The sequence below is a fragment of the Euleptes europaea genome, chromosome 8 (genome assembly GCF_029931775.1).
Source record: "Euleptes europaea isolate rEulEur1 chromosome 8, rEulEur1.hap1, whole genome shotgun sequence".
NCBI lineage: Eukaryota > Metazoa > Chordata > Lepidosauria > Squamata > Sphaerodactylidae > Euleptes > Euleptes europaea.
The window spans coordinates 43,431,133-43,452,912 of record NC_079319.1 but is presented as its reverse complement, the minus strand read 5'-3'; the positions used below and the strand labels follow the sequence as shown (position 1 = coordinate 43,452,912).

The following is a 21,780-nucleotide window of genomic DNA, read 5'->3' as shown; positions in this document are numbered from 1 at the left end:
GTTCTTTGTCAGATAAACTCTATTGCAGAAGCCCCTCCACTCTCTAACCCCTACCTCAGTTGTGAATTCCTCAACTGAGAGTTGGCAACCCTAGATATAGCACACTTCTCTACTTTTTAAATTGCTGTTCTCTCTAGAGGAACTTTGGCTATTTAACTTGAACAAATTTAATCATCTCTTCCATTGACATGATTTCATTCATAATTTTTTAAAAAAGTACAAAAAGAAGAGTTGAGTTTTTTACCCTGCTTTTCTCTACCTTTAAAAAGACTCAAAGCGGCTTACAATCACCTTCCCTTCCCCTCTCTACCAACAAACACCTTGTGAGGTAGGTGAGGCTGAGAGAGTTGAAGTGAACTGTGGCTAGCCCAGGGCCACCCAGCAGGCTTCATATGGAGGAGTGGGGAATCAAACCCAGTTCTCCAGATTAGAGTCTGCCATTCTTCACCACTATACCATGCTGGCCAATAATCACGATTCAAACCCACCCTTCAAATTAGCTGAGAACAGGGCAAAAAAGAGTTTTAAAATGTAAGAAACAACAGCAAACAATTAAGAACATATTTTAAAAAATCGCAGCAAGAGGCATAAAAATATATTCCAAAGGCCTTTTAGAGTAAGCGGGCTTGTAATTTTCAGTGGCAAGCAGGAAGGGGTGGAGCTAATTGCACATGGAAGAGAAGGGGATTCCACTACTTGGGCACACCACTTAATAAGACCAAGAACCCAGAGTTCTTGGATCTGTTAATGCATACATGAATGTGTACAATAGAGCCTCACCTAGGGATGCCAGCCTCCAGGTGGGACCTGGGGATCCCCAGGAATTACAGCTCATCTCCCAACTACAGAGATCAGATCCCCTGGAGAAAATGGAGGGTGGCATTTTACCCCACTGAGGTCTCTGTCTTCCCCAGGCTCCATCCCCAAATCTCCAGGAGTTTCAGAACCTGGATCAGGCAACCCTACCACTGGTGGCCAGGGGGGACCTGGCAACCCTAGCATCACTAACAGATCTTGAGTTGCATCCATGTTCATATGGGTAGATATGGTATTTTGGACCTTTTGTGTACTGCCTCTTTTAAGAGGCTAACCCAGAAGGCCTCAATGCAAGCACAAGAGTGGGAAGCACACAGCGTTACTTCCCTGCCAGTAATCTGCAGGAATGCTTCAGTTTACACAATGATCAGAATCAAGCCAGAACAATCTTGGGGCTAATGGACAAGAAGCAGCTTTTTTTTAATAGCTTCTTTTTCTAACCAAGTTATATTCCCTGAAATTTCAGTATTGATAAATAAACCATTAAGTTAAAGGAAACTGGGTGTTTGTTGTGGCTCCACTAGGACTAAACCATTTAGTGCTTTAAAGTTTAAAACAGCTCTTAGGATTGGAAGCAAATTTGAAGTCAGTCAAGAACTGGTATGTTAATTGTTCTTGGATCTTCACTTTCAGCTTTCTACAAGCTTCTTGGGTTCAATGATAAGGGGCCGGATCCAGTCAGTTTCTTGGCTTAAACTCACCCAAATTCCTTTTTATTACAAGTCTCTGTCCTACATGGTTTTTGTCCAGACAGAGGTTATAATCTTCAGCATTGACCTTTTGGATGGTCAAAGGAGACTACTGCTCCTAGGGCTGTTGAAAAATTTTTTTGGTAAAATTTGGATTCGGCAAAATTCGGCCCGTTTTTATTCAGGAAATGCCGAAGTCCGAACTCCCCCACTTTGGGTCCGTGCAATTCGGCATGAGATCCGGAGTTCGGGGGAAAATTCGGCCGAATGAAACCATTAAAAACACAATTGCGCCTTTCCGCGGCTCCGGGGGGGCATTTTTGGGGGTAGAGGTCCCAATCTTTCAGTGTAGCTTGAGGGGACCCTTCTTGCAAGAACCCCCAAGTTTTGTAAATATTGGGTCAGGGGGGGCTGAGATATGGGCCCCAAAAGGGGTCCCCCCTCCTTAATGTGCATCTCTGACAATGGGGGTTTTCAATTAGCAGAGCTTGCCGCCCACTCCAGAAGCTCCCAGCCCCGAAAAACAGCTGAGCTGCGGGGAGCAAGGGCAGGGCAGGTGCGAAGAAGTTTGCAAACCATGCAAAACAACACATTTGCAGCTATGCAAACCATGCAAAGCAACACATTTGCAACCATACAAAATCAACATGTTTGCAACCATGGGAACCATGCAAAGCAACACGTTTGCAACCATGCAAAGCAACACCTGACACCTGGGAGTTTGCAAACCATGGAAAGGGACAGAGGCAGCTAGCTATGCATAAGGAGCAGGAGGGGGTGGAATTTCCCATTTTGCATCGGACTCAGGACCAGGCAAATGCATTCTTTAAGTCACAATTTGAAAACCAGTTTTGAGCAAGCATCAAAATAGACCTAACGGATCTTATGAATGAGGGAAAACCTGAGAACACACAACTGAAGCCCCCCCCAAACCAGGGAGAGAGAGACTCAGGGGGCACCCCCCGCAGACTCTGCTTTCCCCCCCACACACATACACAGGAGAAAAATTATAGATTAAAGCCCCAAAATGGGTCTTACTGTGGATGTCTTCTGTTCCATCTTCTTCGCACCTGCCCCACCCTTGCTCCCTGCAGCTCAGCTGTTTGTCGGGGCTGGGAGCTTTGGGCGTGGGCGGCAAGCTCTGCTAATTGCAAACCCCCATTGTCAGAGATGCACATTAAGGGTGGGGAAGAAGACCCAGCTTGGCCACCGATTGGCCGCAGGAGAATGCTGCTTACTAACTGATGGTTATGCTGCTGCGCTGAACCCCCAATTTGCCAAATTTATTCGCCGAATACACCGAACTCGCTGAATTTGGCTCCCCGTTTTCCCGCCTTTTTTGAGTTTAGTTCCATCCGAACTAAAAACCGCCGAATCAGGGGAAATTCGGCTGTTTTTCAGTTCGGGATGAGCCGAATCGACAGCCCTAACTGCTCCCCTTTTCACCAGCAAACAAACTTCTTGCATCTCCCAAATAATGAGATGAACAGTACTGCCCAGGGTTGATGAAAAGTATTATATAAATGTAATATAAAGAAATGATGACACAGAGGAATTCATGCTCTTGAGTATTTCAGAGAATTCCCCAATTTCTACAGAAACTCTGAGTTTATCTTTAAAAATCTTCTGCAAAATATAGTTAGTGTATTTAGCAGAAGAGCTATAGAAAGGAAGTAAACTGTACATGGACTGTTGGTTCTTGGTTTTCCTATGAATAGCTTCAGCACTAAATTCCAAACTTTTTTATGAACTTATATTTCCTAAGAATACCTTGTGGGTTCTTAGGAATAGCTTCTAAATAGGAAACCCTCAGATTAATTTGGGTATGCTGGCAGAAGGAGCAAGGATATGTCTCTGGATCCTGGCTTGACCTGACCTGGACCTTAGCTCATTGCTAATACTGGACCCCAGTTTTTGCCCAGTTCCAGCTTCATCTTCTAATTTGTAGCAGTGCTGCATTCCTTATCGTTCTAATGAACAGAGATTGCAAAGGGAGGAGTGCTGTGATAATCTATAGGAAAAAACTCTTTTTCTCTTATGCAAAAAAAATTCCTAGGATACAAACCCTAAAATCATTTAAACTCAATATTTGTGCAAAACAGGTTTATTAGAAATCACAGAATACCATTAAAATCCATGAAATATAAAGCATCTATTAATTTGTTATTTTTATGATTTATTAAAGTACTTGCTGTTGGAACATTCTGTGTTCTTCATACTAAAGCCCATGTTTCATGGAACCATGACTAGCTACTCAGACGGCATTTGTTTCTTCTGATTTGTGACTCTTGTTTTTTGTGTTTCTGCAGAGTGATGTGTTCTATATAAAGGCTGTTTCGGTTGGAAACCTGAATAAAATTCTCATTAGCCATGATGGAACTGGTCCAGGTAAAGTTGACTTCTGTTGATTGATCTATTTCTCTAGATGTTTTAAAAAGAACATCCATTTCCTGGTGTGTAGTTCCTGACTCCATAAGACCAGGCAAGTGTTCTTACTAGACAGCATACAGTTTATCACTCTCAGATAGTTAAAAATTGTATGAAGGAACTTCAGTCAGTGGTGAACCTGCATGTCAGCTGTGCTTACTGGCCCCTGTGCCAAGAAAACACTGCCGTGAGGATGCTCCAGCACCCAAGGCTCAGACTGCAACATGGCTCCCCAGAACCAGCATAAGTGCCCATGTGCTGGCATGTTTTATCTTGTAGGTTTTAGTTGAATTTTTTTTCACCTCTATGTGTGTGATGAAATTTAAATAAAACTTTGCCTTAAGGTGTCAAGTACTTTACTGGAATACAGTTTGTATCTGTTCAATATGCTGTGTTACTAATATGTTGTGGGGTCAAAAGGTTAGAGAGATGATGGAGCAATATTGAAGGCCCAGAACACCCCCAAGTTGTTGGTAGCCACTTCTTTTTGTAAAGGATGAGATGACCGGTTCTGCATTCTACTGCAGGGAAATGTTCAAGGTCTAAATTAGCTTTAAAAAACACACACCAAAATATTGTTCATTCCTGATATTCAGACCATGCTTATCATTGTCATTGACTGGCAGCATGATTCTGGAGTCACTCTGAAACATTGGTCTTTCACCGCCACCTCAGGGTCTGATCTTTTAATTGAGGACCCCAGGAATTGAACCTGGGACCTTAGGCATGCACTCTGCCACTGAACCGTGACCCCAAGGTTCATAAACAGTGATGTCACAATCATGCAGCTGTATTCCAGGTAGAACCACAAGTGCTGGGAAAATTTAGTATCCTTTGCATCAGGAACACTTCCTTGAGCAAAGTCATCCAGAGATCTTTATTTCCAACCATTTCAATACACTTCTTGTCATTTCAATCACAGGTAGTGGATGGTTCCTTGACAAGGTCATCATCAAGTTTCAGGAAGGAGAGGAAGAAGCAGTAGTTCTGTTTCCTTGTGATAGGTATATAATTAATAAATTATTTCCTCTATGAAAATTGAGGGTTTTTTTAGAAGCATATTAAGCATGTTCCTTATTGAGATAATCAGTAATTCAAACTTCTCTGAAAGATAAGTTGACCATCACTGCATGACTAGTGACCTTTCCCTGCAGTGTGCCCCTGTAATGAAGGTAGGTTCCACACTTAACCATTTGTAAAGCAGTCCTAAGAACACTTTCCTGGTAGTCTGTGTCATTGAATACACTGAAAGAGGATTTTGAGTAGGCCTGTTTAGGATTGCTCTTGGGCAGCCCAATCCTGAAGAGGAGGCAGATCCATGGCAGCCAGGAGGGGTGCAGCTGTGCCTCCTCCTCAGAAGCTTCCCAGCTGCCACGGAGGCAAAAAGAGACAATCAACATTTTAAAAAAATGAAAAGGGAGGAATCCCCCCATTGCCTACAACAGGGCTGTGCTACTGGCCCCTGCTGCCGCTCAAGGGGGCATTCCCAGAGCAAAAGGGCTGTGGAAGCTGCCTAAAGGCAGCTCCACCCACAGGAACGCCCCCCATGCCAGTGCGGGCTTTCCCTTCTGGGCTGCGCTGATGGCAGGGGTCAGCGGTGCCTGGACGCCAGCGTGTTTGCATTTGTGCCAGCATAGTCACCACCTTATTGCATGATATGGTGGCACTTATGTCGGTGCGGGGTTAAGCCAGCTTCAAAGGAACTCCCCCCCTTCAGGAAGGGGCTCTTACAGCCCATTCCTGAGCTTACGGCATAGGGAAATGGCAGAGAAGAGGCGGAGCGGTGCCTCCTCCTAAGCCGTTTTGCCTACGCCGTTAAACAAAAAAAAAAAGCCGTTTCGTGGCTTTTTTTGGTTTAACTGGGGCTTTTCACCCCATTGAAAACAACGAGGCTGCACCTGCTAAATATCAGATGCAGCAACGCTGTTCCGGGCGCTGACGCAAGTGGCCGAAAGGGGATAGGGAGCCCACTACCCCCCGGCTCCTCCCCCCGGCCCTCCCCCGTCCCGTCCCCTTGCGCCGGTGCGGCCTCTCCACACTGTTGCCGGCGCCACGGAGACGCTGCGCCAGCGGAGGGGGGGAGGCACAGTCCCGCAGCGCTCGGCCACCGGTGGGACTGGCCTCGCCGCCAGTGTGAATGTGTGTAATCGCATGATTACACACATTTACGTCAGCAGTGAGGTCACGCCGCCTCCTAACCACTTTTGGCCTGATTCTCAGGAATGGGCTGTTAGTCTACAGTACATGGGTACCTACAAAGAATCATGGGGAAAGGAAAACTTAATTGCCTCTCTTTTGTCTTTGACCCGAGCTGTACCTTTGGGTTTCCTCTTGTCACAATCTCTGTCCTCCCTTCTAGGGCTGTTGAAATTCGGATTTGGCAAAATTCGGCCTGTTTTTATTCGGGAAATGCTGAAGTCCGGACTCCCCCACTTCAGGTCCGTGCAATTCGGCATGAGGTCCGGAGTTCGGAGAAAATTTCAGCCAAATAGGGCCATTAAAATCAAAACCGCACCTTTCCGTGGCTCCGGGGGGGCATTTTTGGGGGTAGAGGTCCCAAACTTTCAGCGTAGCTTCAAAGGACCCTTCTTGCAATAACCCCCAAGTTTTGTAAAGATTGGATCAGCGGGGGGTGAGATATGGGCCCCGAAAGGGGTCCCTCTCCTTAATGTGGATTTGCAATTAGCAGAGCTTGCCGCCCACTCGAAGCTCCCAGCCCCGACAAACAGCTGAGCTGCGGGGAGCAAGGGTGGAGCAGGTGCAAAGAAGTTTGCAAACCATGCAAAGCAACACAACCATGCAAACCATCACGTTTGCAACCATGCAAAGCAACACCTGAAGCCTGGGAGTTTGCAAACCATGGAAAGGGACAGAGGCATGCTAGCTAAGCATAAGGAGTAGGAGGGGGTGGAATTTCCCCTTCTGCATCGGACTCGGGACCAGGAAAATGCATTCTTTAAGTCGCAATTTGAAAACAATTTTTGAGCAAGCATCAAAATAGACCTAACCGATCTTATGAATGAGGGAAAACCTGAGGACACACAACTGAACCCTCCCTCAAACAAGGGACAGAGAGACTCGAGGGGGCACACACACCCCAGACAGTATGGGCGAAAGCCCGCTTTGGCTTCCCCACCCACCCACAGAAACTGCTCCCTCCCACACACACACAGACTCTGCTCCCCCCCACACACACACACACGAGAAAAATTATAGGGGTCTTACTGTGGTTGTCTTCTGTTCCAACAGGAGGGACTTGGAGGACTGGGTAATCCAATATGGTTCCATTTCAGCACGGGAGGTTTTGCCTTGGATTTGCCGCTGTCAAGATGCACACAGGATCGGCTGATCCCATTCATCCCAATAGGGAAAAGGGGGGCATATCTCAGCCCCCGCTGATCCAATTTTTACAAAACTTGGGGATTCTTTCAAGAACGCTCCTCTGAAGCTACGCTGAATGTTTGGGAGCTGTACCCCCAAAAATGCGCCCCCTGCAGCTACGGAAGTAGCGAATGTGTGCTGTAACTGGAATAAAAATGCACATTAAGGGGGAACCCCTTTCGGGGCCCATATCTCAGCCCCCGCTGATCCAATCTTTACAAAACTTGGGGATTCTTGCAAGAAGGCTCCTCTGAAGCTACGCTGAAAGTTTGGGGGCTGTACCCCCAAAAATGCGCCCCCTGCAGCCACAGAAAGGAGCGAATGTGCACAAGCACCCCCCACGGGGATTTTTCTCTCACACAAACAGATACTCTCTCTTTCTCTCCCCGGCCGGGCCGCACAGCAGCTGGGCTCATGCACTCAATCGTTACTGATTGGCCAGAAGAAGACCCAGCTTGGCCACCGATTGGCCGGGGGAGAATGCTGCTTACTAACTGACGGTTATGCTGCTGCTCTGAACCCCGAATTTGCCAAATTTATTCACTGAACACCCTGAACTCGCTGAATTCGGCTCCCCGTTTTCCCACCTTTTTTGAGTTCGGTTCCATCCGAACTAAAAACCGCCGAATCAGGGGAAATTCGGCTGTTTTCGGTTCGGGACGAACCAAATCGACAGCCCTACTCCTTTCTTAACTCCTCTTTTGGTTCACCACTGTCACATTTCTTCTAGTTTCCGTGCCCGCCCCTGTGATTTTCATTTGAGGTTTGTCTTTTTTCCACCAAATTATTTTAAAAGTAGAGGTCCCCCCCCTACAAAATGGGAGGGGGGTTCTTTTGAGTTTATTAAATCCTACATATGGCTGCACCTGTTGTGCACAAGAGATCCTTGCTGAGATACAATAATATGGGTTACACATATGGTTTGTGCATCCAGTTTATTTCCACTTACTTTGGTATAATGCCACTGTTATGCCAGTGTAACATTTAGTTGGTATCCTAAACTGTTGAGAGGCAGGACACTCTGTCACATCAGCAGAGAAAACTTAAAACGTTGTTCAGCACTGTCTCTAGGTTTCTATAGTGACAAACACAAAATGTTTATCCCCTCTAAATGCTTTTCTGAGCAGAATAGTCACAAGTCTTAAGTACCAGCTTTTGTATTGAGTGAAGCATTTCACCACCATAAACAGATAAAGAATCATATTCATGTTACTCTCTGCACTTTGGTGGTGTTCTCATGTTTTGTGTGTGTTTTGTTTAATTGCATACTAGTACTTTACTGGATTCAATTCCTGGTTGTGTAGCTGCTGGCACTTTTTTCTCTTGCTTGCAACATTTTGGTAAGGTTTGAATAGAGCCACAATATCAACTAAAAAATCTGCTGAGACAGGAAACTATTATGAAGCCTTTCAAGCCTTCATTTTTATCTGATTAACATTAGATCACTTCTTATCCCACTTTTGATTATCTTGATTGTCTAAATGTATTGCATTTCTTTCAAGTTGCATCAGCCTATGCAAATATTTGATTAAATATTCTACATTAATCTACTAATATTCAGATAAAAGAGCTTACACTCTATTTCAGTTTCCAGGATGACTTAAAATGATCTCGTTATACTGGCAACCATATTATTTATATAATTTTCTTAGCTAGGTTTAAATCAAAGGAGGGCATTTGAAAAGGAGCTGGGTCTAACTATTCTCTCTCTTAACCGCAGAGAGAAGAAGAATTTTCTCTTTAGGAAGGAATGTTTTCTTTTGTTGAAAAGAAATATGTGCTAAAGATTAGAGACAGTTATAATCCAGAGATTTGTTATAGGTGTGAGAGTTCTGAGATATGAACAGTATTCCTCTACCTGCAACAATTTCCCCAGTCATTCCAGCAGATGGATTCTGTGTATATATACATTCCTTATTATGCATGGACTGAATCCATTGAAACTGGTGTGCTCAATTGCTGATTGTGGACATAGAAGCACATATCTAAATGTACCAATTCTTGGTAGGACCACCCTAGTTTTGCCATCTTTGTCCAGAGTGGAAGAATTTGTTGTGGGATTATCACAAGCGTCTACTTTTTAAAATAGCCTCTCCTTTAAGGAAAGCAAAAGATAATTTACAAAGATCAAGACAATTCATTGCAATAATAGTTTAAACTTTGTAGAGTCTGCTCTTCTTGTCATTAATACTAGTAAACTAGTAAACAAGTAGTATATGTGTACTCTAGATTTGCCACAGAAGGTACTAACATTTCTCAGCTATCAAGGATGAGTAGGGTTGCCGAGTGCCCGGTGGCGGCAGATAAACGCCCGCCAATCCACCAGGCTGTCTGCCGACCAGCTGAGGGCCAGCGGGCAATGTGTGCACATGCGCGTGCATGCTGTATGTGTGTCACTTTTGGGTTTACCTGGAAGCAATGCGGACGCTCTGGCAACCTCCGCCAAAACTCTATGGAAACCACAGAGTTTCGGCCAAGATTGCTAGAGCGTCCGCGTTGCTTCTGGGTAAACCCAGAACTGATGTAGGCATGTTGCGCAGGGTCCACACACGCACATTGCGCATCGCAGCCATGGCCCTGGAAAGCTCCTGCCGGTGGAGCTAAGGGGCCTGGCAAACCTAAGGATGAGTGAAAAATGTAGAGGAGGGACATAAGCACATTTGTTCACCCTAGATATGTCACCTGAAGCTACTGATTAATTTTTTTTCTTCAGTCAGCTGACTACATTCAGCTGAGAGTTCTGGGGCTTTTCTTTATACCAGTAGAGCAGCTGCTTCTAACTAATTCTAACATCACTAGAGCTATTTCTAACATAAGTAGGCCTTATATTTCTAACTATTTTAATTGGGCTATAGCACCTAGTGCACATTTCTTCATCTGAATATTCATACTAACAGCAGTCATCCTAGATACATTTCTGAATTTATCAGAATTTGTATGTGTAGTTTTGTTCTGGTATGGCATCATGAATGAGCATTCAAACTGAAATGAATTGGGCTGGAGGGTAATGCTAATTTGAAAACTACCCAGGATAGAGTAGGAAGTTCTGAAGATTGTTTCTCATATTCTCCTGACAATAAAGTGCCACAGTGCAAATTCCTGGAAGCCCAGCAGAGTTACCCTTGTTTATGGTTTTGAGAAAAGATATAACTTGACAACTGATACTTTAAAACTTTGTTAAAAATGGAGAAATAATGTAGGGTTTTGTGGTATTAAGACTAATTACTATCTGTGTTCCCTGTAATTACTATCTTTATACAATGGAAGATGGCTAGATGAGTACCATGATGATGGGAAGATGGAGAGAGAACTAATTGCCAGAAGTAAGTACTGAAAATAAAAATCACTCCCATTATAATTATATCAAAAGCATCCTAATTAAGCTTAAGAACATGGAATTTTCTTGAGAATGAGAGTAAGATTGTTTTTTTTTAATTTTTATTTTAGAAAATAATAATGAGCCAAAGGCATACACTAAAGGTAAGTCAAACTCTACATTCTCTTGTTGTCGTGTTGACTTTGCTACTTAATTTAAACTTAATTTGGGTCTAAAGTGGACAAATAAGACAGAGAAGTTAGTGTCTGTGCCGAACGATTCATGCAAAGTGTCTGATAACATGGAAAATGCATGACAAATTGGCTGATAATGATCTGTGGAAGGAGCATGTCAAGTGATTTAGATGAGTAAAGGAAAGGATTTCTCACTAGGCATTTTTTGTTTCCTTCCAGTCTCTATTATTCTGCTCTAAAATGAGTCAGAGGTTCCTCTGAGACAACTGTTTTGTTTATCTCAACATTACTGTCATGTAATAAATGGGGACAGCTTCCCTAGCAAGCAAGCTGAAAGCCATATTGCAAAGTGACAGTGAAAGCAATTTCGGGCCAGAGTTCACCAGGATATCCTCAGAGAATCCAAAAATAATGCCAACTTCAGCTGCACAGATACCAAGCACAACAGTTTAATACAAAGCCATGTTCTTCTGTAGGAGCCCGTGGGCTGTGGAAGGTCCTCTGAGCCTCTCCAACTAGACAGTTGAACATCTTCCTCTTCTGCTGCTGCTGTTGACTCAATACCCTTTTCTCCTGCTTGGATGCCAGACTTTCTTTCCCAACAGGCTTGCTTATGTTACTGAATAGCTGAGAGAGAGAGAGAGAGAGAGATCAGTGATAGTTTAGTTTGCATTGTTGATTTGATTGTTTTGATGGTATGGCTTCAGTCTTGCATATAAGAATTAAATGCTAGCTAAAGGTTTCAGACTCTGGTGTTGGACTGGAGTCCAGGACTGTCTCCACCTCCAGGGTTCCTTTAATAGTGTTTGCCCTGGGGACAGAACGACAGAAGAGAGTGAGGGTAGGGGTTACAGCACCCTCTTCCCTTTCCCGCTCTTCTCCCTTGTTGCCTTAGGAGAGATCTGGCCCTTTCCTCTTGTGTCTCCAGGGTACACCTTTTAAAGGGCTGCCTGGGGTGGTACAACTCTGGCCTCACCCACTCCTGGGGGATGGGCCTATGGGAGTGGCAGGTCCTAGGCCCAATGAGCAGCTGTCTGCCTGGGATTCTATTTCCCTGCCTGGGATTCCATTTCATTATAGGGCTTCTCCTCTGACCACTGCTGGTCTAAAGAGGTTACTGCAGCCTAGGGTTGCCAGCTCTGTGTTTGGGAATACCTGGAGATTTTGGGGGTGGAGTCTGAGGAGGGCAGGGTTTGGAGAGGGGAGGGACTTAAATGCCATAGAGTTCAAGTGCCCAAGCAGCCATTTTCTCCAGGGGAACTGATTTCTATCACCTGGAGATCAGTTGTAATAGTGTGAGATCTGTGGTTGCTAATCTCCAGGTACTAGCTGGAGATCTCCTGCTATTACAACTGATCTCCAGCCGATAGAGATCAGTTCCCCTGGAGAAAATGGCTGCTTTAGCAACTGGACTCTATGGCACTGAAGCCCCACCCCTCCCCAAACCCCACCCTCAGGCTCCACCTGGCAACCAGCCACCAGCTGCAGGTTGGCAACCCTACTGCAGCCTGTTCCCTGCACTTCCATTCCAAAGAAGCCTTCCTGGCTCCCACAACAGATGAGGAACGGGCCATTGCCTGTGGTGGGTTCCACTGCTCCTCTGCACCCTTGTCGCCTTGTGCCTTTGCTGCTGGCCCTTGGGGTTAGCTGCTGGCCTCTGGCTAGCCCAGCATCTCTGGATGTCATGGCAAGCTGGGAAACTGCTCCTGCGACCTCAGGTCAGGCTTCTATGGTCCTCCCTGGACGTCTCCCTTGGCATGTTTCTGGAGACCTCTGTCTCCTCGGATGTAAATGCTCGTGCAGGAAGTCTGACCCCGGACAAAGAAAAAATGTCTTTTCATATGTGTCCCCTTAAGGAAACCCTGCTTTGTGTATCATTGTTGTCTTCCACACGGGGACAGGATCCTGCTTCTTCCATGTTACTGGTGTGGCTGCAGATAAAGTGCAGCAGCAACAGGGCTTCCACCCCCTCTCCTCTACTTCACAAAGGCGTTTGCAACTTATTTTAAAAAAAATCAGCACAAGAATATTATTATACTTCTATAACAATAGGTATAGCAGGTTCTCTGAATTCTCTCAGCTTTCATTAGCAAAGTAAGTCTTTAGTCCCTTGCCTTGTAAAGATATGCCTTTATCTTATATCTCTGCAAGGTAGAGACTTTTTAAAAAAAATTAAAGTTGGGAATTCTGAGAATCTCCTTCACATATCATTACAAGGGTATATCAGTATCATGATATTCGTGCCAATTTTTTTAAAAAATTGCCCAGTGCGGGGAGAAAATGGATGCTGTGGAGACAAGAGGGTTAGGGGAAATGGCTGCCATGTGGGCCAGAAAAAGTCCAATTTTACCTACCCACACAGCAGCCATCCAGGATTTATTGTAATCTTTCTCAAAACTTCAGAACAAAGATGGTTTGGGAAAGATCAGAGAAAAGCTGGGGAACACCCCCCCCCCCGGAAGTGCACAAATGCACCATGATGCTGTAGGGAAACAGGAAAAAACCCTTCTTCCCAAAAGCACTGAACTTGCAGCAGAATTCTGTACACCTTGCCTGAAAGTTAATCTTTTCCAACAGGATTGAATAGCTAAGTAAGCCATCTGCAAAACAGATTGTAGCCTTTTTGAGAAAGAATGCTGTTGAAGAAATGACACTGCGTGTAACCATTTGCTAGCTCCAGGCAATGTTAGTGGAAAGATTGGGAAGGAGTTCAAGGACCGGATGACTTGAAATATGGGAGATAAGAGTAGACCTCATCCCATAGACAGGATTTAAACACTTTACCAATTGTGGAAGCAAGAAACTAGAAGAAAATAAATGAGATGCAGGCCAGGAGACATATGAACCAGATATTAAATTGATATAAGACTTTATGAGAAAGGACCAGTGACATTGGGTTAGTATTGGAAAAATTAAGTCTGATTCAGCAGATCTGAATCTCCCATAATATATCTAACTCTCTCCTCTCCTGGCAGTATTTGTGTGACTCACTCCTGTATAACTGTTAGTTCTCTGGTCCCTGCATCTCACAGTGTCAGCTTGTGAAAAATCTTTATATAGAAGGAGAGGGACAACAGATGAGAAACAAATCAAATAATAAAATGGGGTGGTGATGGTAAAAATCAAGATAATTAAAAGTTTGGGGAAGAACTATCCAGAAAAATTCACACACAAAACAAGGTTGTTAAACAGAGAAGTTGTCTTCGTAAATTTCTTTGAATTTTTTGGAAACGTTCTTGCACCTCCCATATTCCTTGTAATGCTTTATTTACTCAAACCTTGGTAAAATGCAGCCTATCAGAGTGTATACAGTCATCACCAACTCATACCCTTCTGTTGTGTTGTTGGTGGGATATTATCTGTGAATGGAGAGTACGCTTCAAAAGTATGGCGGATAGGTGCTGCAATGCTGCAATGTATTGTGTGTGTGTGTGTGTGTTAAGTGCCGTCAAGTCGCTTCCGACTCATGGCCGACCCTAAGAATCAAAGTCCTCCAAAATGTCCTATCTTTGACAGCCTTGCTCAGATCTTGCAAATTGAGGGCTGTGGCTTCCTTTACTGCAGGGGTGGGGAACCTTTTTTCTGCCAAGGGCCATTTGGATATTTATAACATCATTCGTGAGCCATACAAAATTATCAACTTAAAAATTAGCCGACCAAGCCCCAAGCAGGCAGATGCCCCAGATGACGCACGGGCAAGCAGGCAGGCATCCAACTGGTGGTGCACTCGCCCACCTGGTGGCACAGGATGGTCTGTTGCACCAGCCGGGTGTAGCCGTCCAGCCACATGCCGGAGTTGCTCCTGTTCCACATGGTCGGGGCCAGATTCTATATCTGGCTCCTGCTACCTCCATCTGCAGGGCTGAAATGAGGACACTCTGGCTAAGAACTCCCCCCCCCCGCGCATTCTGGCCCTGCCCCGTTTAAACCCTCTATTGTCGCCACTTCCACCCCCAGCCCTCTTGTAGTACAGAGGGAATATGTTTCTCCATGGCCCAGGTGGGAAAGGGTTAACTCAGTTTCTTGGGCGGTCCTAGCAGCTCCATAGCTAATTACTCTTCTGCAAGGGGGGAAAAGGTTCCTTTTCTCGGCAAAACAAACTCACATCTGCCTTGAATAGAGGCTATTTCTGTCCGCGGGAGGTGGCAGATCACCAGTCTTAGATCTTTCTGAGCTAGAGGTCTGTCAGGACCCACAAAGGGCCAGACCAAATGATTTTGCGGGCCTTAAATGGCCCCCGGGCCTGACGTTCCCCACCCCTGCTTTATTGAGTCAATCCATCTCTTGTTGGGTCTTCCTCTTTTCCTGCTGCCCTCAATGTGTTGTAGTCACAAAAATAACAACGAACTCTTCACATTTTCTTCCGTCTGTGTTATAAATAGGATTTTTTCTGTTTACTTTTATTCAACAGGACAATGGAGAGTGCTGGTTAGGACTGCTCAAGATTCCCCAGAGCCACAGCAGTGCAAGAGAAGCCTTGTGATTTATGGCTCAAAGGGCAAAAGTGATGATCTTCTCCTTTCTTCGCAAAGCTCAGGATATGTTTGTTTTCGACCAGGAGCGACTGATGAATTCCTTGTAAGTCACAGCTATACAATGTGGCACAAAGATTGCAATGACATCTTGATAGAGCCGAAGGATATATTAGAAATCTTGCTGCGGTAGTTGCAAATGCCATCTCTATTTACAGCAATGGTTTGATGGTGCTTTAGATTTTCTTCCAATGCTTTCCCTTGTTCTTTTTCAATCTATAAATATATTTGACGACGTCTTCAAGATGGAAAGGAATACTAAAACATTGTGTTTTCAGCACACAGCCTACAATAAGGGCCAGCTTGGAGATGCATGTCTTCAGAAAGAAAGAAAAAGAGGCAACTACAGGTCATAAGGAACATTTTTAGACATAGTTAGAAGTGGACCTGAATGCGTTATTTCATTTTGGTTATGCTTTTACTGTTTAATAAGAAACTCTCCATTGCTGATGTGCTTTTTAGTCCTGCTTTGAAATCTTGTCTCATTTTCATCCAAATCCTGGACACCTCAGACAGCTGTTCAAAAGCCATCCCCTCCCCATTTTTAAAGCTTCAGAGGTATGTGTCATTCCTGACTTGAGACCACAGGCACAGCTGAGGAAACTTTTTAACCCTGGGAGTGGGCCAGTTCTGTGGCTTCAGTTTGTGAACAAGGGCCAAGTAGGGTTGCCAACCTCCAGGTAGTAGCTGGAGATCTCCTGCTATTACAACTGATTTCCAGCCGATAGAGATGAGCTCACTTGGAGAAAACGGCCAAGAAAATGACCACTTTGGCAATTGGACTCTACGGCATTGAAGTCCCCCCCCAAACCCTGCCCTCCTCAGGCTCCACCCAAAAACTTCCAACTGGTGGAGAAGAGGGACCTGGCAACCCTAGGACCAAGCCAAGGGATGTTCTATAGCCTAACTTGGCCAAAGCATAGGAAAAGTTTCTTTAATACACTCTGTATAAGCCCTCCACAGTCCACATGCATAGCCTGGACTGGAGATGTCTTATAAGCTGGTATTAGGGTTGCTAGGTACCCCCTGGTGGGGTTTTTTTACCAGTCTTAAAATGAGGCCTAGCCTCAGCATCGCTGATGTGATGACATCACAATGACATTGAGGGAGATGCTCTGGTTTTTGGACAAAAACTCTATAGTAGCAGCTGTTTTTACCATAGAGTTCTGCCCAAATACCAGAGCATTTCCGTCAATGTCACCAGCATGATGAAGTCACTTCTGGAAGTGACATCATCACATCAGCCCCATCGGGGCCTAGGGCCTCATTTTAAGCCTAGTAAGACCCCCGCCGGCCAGCTGGACGGTGCTTGGGGGAGGGGGACCAAAGTAGGGGATCCCCCTCCAAGGGTCCTTAGCTGGCATGGAGTAGTGTATGTGAAGTTCATGACCTTAAAGATAGACATCGACTAGTAACACAATCCAGAGAAATTAAACTCAGTTCTATTTGATGGCAGAGCCCCCAAAGTAGACAGAACTAAATCCCACTGATTTCAATAAGGCTTATTGTTGACTCAAAGTCTGCAGTGCAATGTGGAAATGGGGCCTGGAGATCTCCTGGAATTACAACTCTTTCTAGAAGAAAGAGACCTGTTTCTCTGTAGAAAGTGGCACCTTTGAATGGCAGAAGACAGTATGGCATTATAGCCCACTCAGGTCCCTCCCCTCCCCAAACCCTCCCCTCCTTAGGCTCCAACTAGGGTTGCAAGGTCCCTCTTTGCAACTGGTGGGAGGTTTTTGGGGCAGAGCCTGAGGAAGGTAAGGTTTGGGGAGGGGAAGGACTTCAATGCCATAGGGTCCAATTGCCAAAGCGGCCATTTTCTCCAGGTGAACTGATCTATATCGACTGGAGATCAGTTGTAATAGCAGGAGATCTCCAGCTAGTACCTGGAAGTTGGCAACCCTAGCTCCAACCCCAAATCTCCAGGAATTTCTCAACATGGAGGTAGCAACCCTACACCAGTAGAAAAAAGAATGGTTAGTAGCACCCTATGTGGAGTGATATACAAGCTATGTTTAATGTTCTCTGGACTCTGCCTATTTTGTTGAGGGACTTAGGGCCAAGCCAGACTTTACAGAGCTGTCTATTTGTGTATAAGTTGCTGGATTGCTGAATAGTTGTGTGCTTTTTTTCCTGCTAGAGAAATCTGGCACATTTTTTTCTTATTATTTTTGATTGACTGCTTCACCTGTATTAGAACAGGCGTTTCTTGCATATCCTCATATTTGGGGCACTGAAGTAGAAAATATAGCCGGTCTTGTTACTCTTGTGGTGGATTTTCAAAAAATGGAGCAATTTAATTCAAGTCCCGTCTGACCTTTATAAGATACTCAGAGTGGAATCCATTACAGCAGGGGTCTTTTGGGGAGAATGCCTCATTTCAGTAATAGATCAGTAGGCTGGTAGAAAAGCCAGTTTTTCAGACACTTTGTAATTGTTTTGCTTGCAGTTATACTACAGCATACATATACAACATTCAGCATAGTGAGATATTCCTGTAGCTGCTTTTTTAAGTGACTTCCATGTACTTCTGACTAGAGTAATGGTAATAATTCGTTGCTTTTATTGAGTGCTTCTTACCAAGTGTTCTGAGGACGTACAGTGTCTTAGCAATCTTTACAATAGCTCAGTAAAGCAGGCTAGTAGTTATCCTCATATTACAAATGGGGAGGAAGGAGGCAAGTTAAAGGCTTGCCTGTATGGTCCTGTTGCCGTTGTGATCACAGCTAAATTGACATTTGAATCCGGGAGTACGTGCTTATAGCTCAAATCTTAACTTGTATATTACAGCTCCATAGGTTTCCTGCTCTTCAGATAATTCTTCCCTTTCTTCCTCTTATGCTTCCTGAACATGGGAAGCCACATAATTCACTTCCTTCAAATCCCTCCTTAAAAACTACTGTTTGGTGAAATTCTTTTGGACTTCAGCTGGTAGTTCTGGCAAGTTTCTGCTGCATTGTTGCTCAAACTTATTTATTTACTTTGTTTAATCAAAATTAATTGATTAATTATTTTACAGACAGCATTTTGCCCTGCAACTCGAAGCACATTACATAGTATAAGTCAATGCACTTAAATAGCATGAGATATCTAATAAGGTTTACAAAAATTAAAATAAATATAAAAAGTGTTCGACATGATATGTCAAACAGTCCATAAAATGGTATTAAGTAGAAAACAATGCAGTAAAAGTACAATAATACATACAATAAACAAGCATACACTACAGTACTGTTCCCTTTATGAAAGCACCTTCTTGAACCATCCTGTTATATCATAGCCCTATCTCCTTTATAAAAATGCTCTCTTGATCAATTCTGTTTTACATAATTTGCGGAATGACAGAATTGCAGGAACCTTCGTGACCTCCTCAGGCAGGCCATTCCAAAAGGTGGGAGCCACAACAGAGAATGTGCATGAATAGGCAGCTATCATTCTTACCTGTTTGCATGGTGGCACCATCAGAAGGCTGTGCTGATATAAGTGAAGCTGTCACAGTGGAGCATAGCAAGCAAGAGATGCAGTCCTGCAAATATGAAGGTCCAAGCCAGGAACGGCATTGAATGTGATAACCATTACTTTGAATTGAATCCCCAATCCCTAGTCAGTGGCCAGAGGGAACCAGGCAACCCTATAACTGATAGGCAGCCAATGGGTATAATGAACATGGGTCAGCTGAACCCCACTTAATGTGGGAAGCACAATGTTCTTCAAGACCTCACCCCTCCCAACTAGCATTACCTCTGTCTTGATAGAGTTCATATTCAACTTGTTCACTCATAGCCATTTAACCACTGGAGTTAACCACTGAGTTAAGTAGTGGCTCAGGTTAGGTAGTGGCTCTACCCATCACAAGTCAATTTGAATAAGGAGAGGTCGGACTAAGTGTTGTCAGCAAATTGGTGCCACCCCACCTGACTCAAAAACCACAAATGATTTCTCCTAAGGGCTTTACAGAAACAAACAACAACATACTTTGTTTCCTTAGGATGAGGTGCCAGCATCCAAGCCTACTGACTTGGCTATCACCAATGACAGCTGAGTTTTGGGAGATGGTCCAGATACGCACTGAGGGAATGAGGGTAGGGATAGATATATTAGAGTAACACACACCCATTGCCTACCCACTTTGTTTGCCATATAAGCCCAGCTCTGTAAAAAAAAAAAAAAAAAGTCTGTTGAACTGGCATTTTTATTCTCACCTCTGTGTATGCGTGTGTGTGTTAAGTGCTGTCAAGTTGCTACCAACTCATGGCGACCCTATGAATCAATGTCCTCCAAAACCTCCTATCGTTAAAAGCCTTGTTCAGATCTTGTGAACTGAGGACTGCGGCTTTCTTGATTGAGTCAATCCATCTCATGATGGGTCTTCCTTTTTTGCTCCTACCTTCAACTTTTACTAGCATTACTATTGTCTCGCAACTTACACATGGAAAAAAGAGATATCCTCTTTCAAACCCATTGTGCCTTTTCTTTTTCTCTCCCACCCCTACCAGCAGTACTAATAAGAATATTTCATGGTGCACAAAGTCACACCTGAAATTTAAGAACATTTGGAATGATACGAAACATAGTTGGGAGCTATTCTGTTCCAAAAGCATTCAAGTGACATAAAGTTCTAGTTGCCTTCTTTATACCTCATTGCTGAGACTGTTTAAAGGATTGTAGCCTTTTTGTTTCATGAGCTCACCTATTTCCATTTGTGGCAATACAACTGGTTGCCATGGGAATGGCTGTGTGATGTTGCAATTAGCAGAAGATTGCAAATTCAGCAAAGCAATAAGCAGGAACAGAGCAACAGCAAAGATCCTAGTTCTATACAATAATGGTTAGCGAGGATTCAAGTCGATAACACAGTGCTGTATACACAAATTGGATTTCTTGGAAACAGCAGGTCTCATTTTGATCCCTGTCTTTGATTCTAATTAGTCCCATGAATATTTAGGCAACATACACAGTTGTCCCTATCCAACAACTTTAGTGCTCAGAGGAGGTTTCAATGGACACACCGCTCTCCACATGATCAGGAGCTGCCCCACTCTCATCTGTGTGTATGGGGGTGTGCCACGTGTGCAGTAAAGTTTCGTTTTGCTGGCATGGAGCTTTCCCTGACACTAAAGAACACGACTGTGATCTAAGGCTATCAACTTGTAAATAAGCTCCACTGAAATGGGTGGGAACCCCCATGGGAGGATGTATAGGACTGGGAGGAAATACAGTAAGTGGTGCATATTTTGAGCAAGCATATATGCCAACTCAGTGTAGAAAAATCATTCCAACCAAGACATATAATGACTCTAGATTTCTGTGAGTCCTTTATGGTCTTATTTCAGTGAGAGAGACAACTCTCCCCCCCCCCCTCCATCCACACTGGCCTTTTTCTAGCACACTGGATTTCAATCTCTGTTGTTGCAGTGAATAAACAGCAGCAATTCCAGACAATGTCTCATTATGTAACCAGTGCTTAGGAGGACTGTTGCTATGTTAATATCAGACGTAGTCGTTATTATGGTTGCCTTTACTGATCAGCTTTATTGGTTGATATAAATGTTTTAACTTCAAGGAGCTTTCCTTTCCATGAAGCCAGCATACATACCTGGGAATATGCCCCATTAAACTTATTTCTGAGCAAACATGCCTAGAATCCAGCTCCAAAGCAAAGCTAATTATATGTTTGTTATATACACGAGATGTAAGCATCAAGCCTCTTCAAGTTAACATATTAGTTGAGATTAGGGTTGCCATCCTTCAGGTATCAGCTGGCAATCTCCTGCTATTACAGCTGATCTCCAGCCAATAGAGGTCAGTTCACCTGGAGAAATTGGCCGCTTGGGCAATTGGACTCGATGGCACTGAAGTCTCTCCCCTCCACAAACCCTGCTCTCCTCAGGCTCCTCCCCAAAAATCTCCCACCGGTGGCGAAGAGGGACCTGGCAACCCTAGTTGAGGTGAGAGCTAGCCTGTGCAGAAGAGGACAGGTAAAGCTTGGTGAGGATTTTTTGTCTGGCATAGCTGCAGATACAGTTCCTGAGGATAGTTTCAGAGGGTAATTGTGTTGGTCTGCACTCCACGGTAGCCCAACTACATTTGAGTCCAGTAGCACCTTAGAGACCAACAAGATTTTGGGAGTATGAGCTTTCAATAGTCAAAGCCCTCTTTGTCAAATGCAAGTTCCCATGACCCATTGAGAAGTTGGGTCAAACTATAATTGGCTCACTGAGGGCATGCTAGTTGTTGCAAACTATTTTCTGTCTGGTTAGCTTAAAAGACTGTGCTACATAAATGTGGGGCTGATAGGAATTAGTTTATTAGTGGTTGCAAAGAAGGATATTAAATTGTGAAATAATTGGCTGATTGAAATATAGAGAATCAGCATATCTGCTTAGGCCTTCAGGAGCTGAATGAAAGAAAACATGCTGTCACAT

General features: G+C 44.2%; 1 protein-coding gene across 1 annotated transcript in view; it reads left to right on the top strand.

Moving 5' to 3' along the window:
• RP1 (RP1 axonemal microtubule associated) overlaps positions 1-21,780 on the top strand; it is a 219,783-nt gene that overhangs the window by 110,962 nt on the left and 87,041 nt on the right. The window contains exons 27-31 of the mRNA XM_056854917.1: positions 3,815-3,893; positions 4,855-4,936; positions 10,581-10,636; positions 10,761-10,793; positions 15,235-15,401. Of these exons, the coding sequence (XP_056710895.1) occupies positions 3,815-3,893; positions 4,855-4,936; positions 10,581-10,636; positions 10,761-10,793; positions 15,235-15,401 (417 nt within the window). The remainder of the gene's footprint in view (positions 1-3,814; positions 3,894-4,854; positions 4,937-10,580; positions 10,637-10,760; positions 10,794-15,234; positions 15,402-21,780) is intronic.